This window comes from Seriola lalandi, unplaced genomic scaffold (assembly GCF_002814215.2).
Source record: "Seriola lalandi dorsalis isolate HSWRI2012SDOR001 ecotype SW California unplaced genomic scaffold, Sedor1 jcf7180002054686, whole genome shotgun sequence".
In the NCBI taxonomy this organism is placed as follows: domain Eukaryota; kingdom Metazoa; phylum Chordata; class Actinopteri; order Carangiformes; family Carangidae; genus Seriola; species Seriola lalandi.
In genome coordinates, this window is record NW_019525239.1 from 2,021,110 (window position 1) to 2,024,657 (window position 3,548).

At 49.2% G+C, this 3,548-nt stretch overlaps 1 protein-coding gene across 2 annotated transcripts in view; it reads left to right on the plus strand.

Annotated features, from left to right (window-relative positions):
* The window catches only part of LOC111667220 (EMILIN-1-A), a 16,953-nt gene that overhangs the window by 6,186 nt on the left and 7,219 nt on the right, over positions 1 to 3,548 (plus strand). For both annotated transcript variants that reach the window (XM_023422860.2, XM_023422859.2), the window contains exons 5-9: positions 91 to 249; positions 418 to 1,296; positions 1,781 to 2,114; positions 2,340 to 2,603; positions 2,688 to 2,936. In XM_023422860.2, the coding sequence (XP_023278628.1) occupies positions 91 to 249; positions 418 to 1,296; positions 1,781 to 2,114; positions 2,340 to 2,603; positions 2,688 to 2,936 (1,885 nt within the window). The remainder of the gene's footprint in view (positions 1 to 90; positions 250 to 417; positions 1,297 to 1,780; positions 2,115 to 2,339; positions 2,604 to 2,687; positions 2,937 to 3,548) is intronic.

Here is a 3,548-nt window from a genome sequence, read left to right on the forward strand (position 1 = left end):
AGCAAGACACTAAACCCCCATCAGTATCAGCCATCAATCAATGTGTGTATCAATGTGTGTGTGTGTGTGTGTGTGTGTGTCCATGTACAGGCTCATGATAAAACCCTGGTCAGCATCAACAACCACCTGGTGAACGGGAAAGGTAACGACCTGGACGGAGGTCTCTCTGGAGGAGGACTGAACTCGCTGAAGGAGGAGATTCTGAGGGAGTTGGAGAGGAGAGTGTCACTGTCCTGCTCCTCCTGTCAGGTACCACATCACCTTCTTTTAATTAGGCAATACAAACAACATGGAGGCTGTTTGATCACAGCTTCCTGCTGGTCAGGAAATCCCTACAGTTGTAGTTCTGTAAATGCTCTCAGCACAGTCGGAGGTCCAGGTGTAGCTTAGTGAGATCTAAACCATGCTGTGTTTCAGGCTGGTGTGGAGGATCTGCGCCGACAGCAGCAGGAGGACCAAGAAAGGATTCGAGCTCTGGAGAAGCAGTTGAGTGCTGTGGACGTTCGGTATCGGCAGGGCCTGGATGGGCTGCAGCGCGATGTGGTGCATTTTCAGGGATGCTGCGACACTGTCGATGACCTCCAAGACCGCATCACTGACGCTGAACGCAAGATCAGCTCAGCCTCAGAGAACTTCGATGTTCTGCAGAACCGCCTGGACAAGGAGCTTAGTGGAGCAGGAGGCAGCAGCCAAAGTGAGAACAGCGGGTCCAGAGGAGGAGGTCTCGGTGGTGGTAGTGGAACCGGCAGAGGTGGAAAGGACGTTTTGGTGACAGAGGACATGTTGGACAATGGGCTGAGGGACCTGGAGAGGAGGGTCAACAACACTGTGCAACGAACCGAGCAGAGTTGCTCATCCCTGGAGAATGAACTAAAAGACTACTTCCATAAAGAACTTGGGGACCTGAGGACTGTGTTCCTGGATCGTTTCGATGACCAGGCCTTCAGGATCGCAGATGTGGAGCTGGATGTGGGGCTGGTGAAGGCCAGAGTGAGCAACCATGACAAGAGGCTGACAAACCTGGAAAACAACACCTCCCTCATCAACCGAATGCTGGAGAAGTGCAGCTGTGGAGGGCTGGAAGAAGGAGGAGGTGATCGAGGAGATGTAGGAAGGTGGGGGGGGGTAGGAGGAGGAGGAGGAACAGGGGGAGGATTATCTGGGACAGGAGGAGACAGAGAAAATACAACAAAGAAATCATTGGAGTGGAGAGTGGTGGCCAATGAAGATCGGATTCAACATTTTAACACTCGACTTAAAGACCTGTCGGTGTCCGGAGACTCTCTGCACGACAAGGTGAGTCATCTCTGAGCCTCTCTTCTGATTGGCTGATCCAATAAAAATAAAGCAGATTTCAGGTAAAAACACTCAGAGAAACCAAATCCTGCAAGGTTTGGATGGTGGGTCCAGGTGGGCGGGGCTTGGTGACTGCTTTGTTGTGACATCACAAAGTTCCAGAAGTCCTGACGGCTGGTTTTAAGGCTCAGTTTCTGAATACAGGCTGTGTGCATTTCTCTGTGGACTGAGGCTTTGATACTTTCACAGTATTAATATAGAAGCTAGATCTATAATCTATAATCACACTACACATGGACACACACCTTTACACTGGAGGAGCTTTAGGGTAGCTGACCACTCATATTTAATGTGTGTATAAACGTTATCATCTTCATCCTTTGTAAATATTTTTATATTACAAGATTTCAGGTCTCACAGATGAAAGAGAAGTGAATAATTATGTTTTTACTGTTGAGATATTAACATGTCAACCAACGTCCAGGTTCTGGACCTGAGCCATGATGTCCGTAAGATCAAGGCTCTGACAGGCGACCACGGCGAACACTTTAACCGAATTGTGACGGAGGTGGAGCTGCTGGGGCAGGACAGCGAGCTGTGCAGGAAGGTGGAAGATGAGTTGGGAAGGCTGAAGAATCACTCCCATGATACACTGGGGCGCATGCAGAGCCACATCAGCAGACTCCAGATCAGACTGGACTCAGAGAAAGAAGGCTGCTTCCAGATCTGTTCACACCTGCAGAACGAAGTCCACCTGCTGCGAGATGATGTCAGAAGGTGCACTGGCCAATGTAAGACCAGCCTGGACACGCACACAGGTTAGATCAACCAATCAAATGATCCTTCACAAAGCCTGATGCCACCCTGATGTTTCAGTTATTCACAAAGTTCAAACGTCTGATGATAAAGTTATTTAGAAAAACTCTGATTAATTAACTAATTAATAAATAAAGATTTTAAAAATAATCAACATTTGAACAAAGTGCGACGCTGGTTTAATGTGAGCTGACCTCAATGTTGTAAACAAACTAAACACCCAACAGGAGCTGGTTCTTCTGGTTCTGCTGGTTCTGGTAACGCTGGTAGCAGTGGTGCTAGTGGTGGTACCAGTGGACCTGGGACTCAGTTGGATGCTGAGAAGCCTTTAGATGGCCACAGTGTGATTGGAGGCTCCATCAACAACAACCAACTGAAGACGCTGCAAGGCGAAATGTCTGAGGTCATTCTCACCTTCAGCTCCATCAACGACACCCTGAAGGGGCTTGAACACACGGTGCAGAAACACGGCAGCGTCATCACAGACCTCGGTGAGCCACACTAACAATGACCAACAGTCATTAACACACCTGCCCCACCTGATGTTCACTCCTTCATCCTCTGACTCCCCCCAGGAAACACCAAGGATAAGATCATCTCTGAGCTGGACAAGATCCAGCAGGAGGTGACAGAGCACGTGGAGGAGAGCCGGGACCGTCTGGACGGGATGGGCCACGACATCCGGCGGTTTGAGAGCACACTGCTGGTGGAGATGGGAGAGTGTAAGAGGTCTGGAGACGGGCTGGAGAAGAGGCTGTCCAAGCTGGAGGGCGTCTGTGGGAGACTGGACGGCGTCTCTGACTCCATCCACAAGATCAAGGAAGGTATGGTTGGTTCTGATGGAACCTTTTAAATCTTCATTTCAGGAAACACTGATGAGCCGCAGGTTCAGCAGGTGGAACTCCTGATATGAGTTGCTCATGGGCATCAAATTCAACAATAACTGAACTGAACAAAGATCTGAACCTGAACTGGGTCAGTGGTTCTGAGACTCATGGCCGCTGTCCTCAGGTAAAGAGTGGACGCTGGTCAGCTGACTAATGATGAATACATGAGCAAGAATGATATGTACAATGTCCTACTGTGTCCTCTGTTCTCATGTGTCCTCTGTTCTCATGTGTCCTCTATTCTCATGTGTCCTCTGTTCTCATGTGTCATCTGTTCTCATGTGTCCTCTGCTCTCATGTGTCCTCTGTTCTCATGTGTCCTCTGTTCTCATGTGTCCTCTTTTCTCGTGTCCCCTGTTCTCCTGTGTCCTCTGCTCTCATGTGTCCTCTGTTCTCATGTGTCCTCTGTTCTCATGTGTCCTCTGTTCTCATGTGTCCTCTGTTCTCATGTGTCCTCTGTTCTCATGTGTCCTCTGCTCTCATGTGTCCTCTGTTCTCATGTGTCCTCTGTTCTCATGTGTCCTCTGTTCTCATGTGTCCTCTGTTCTC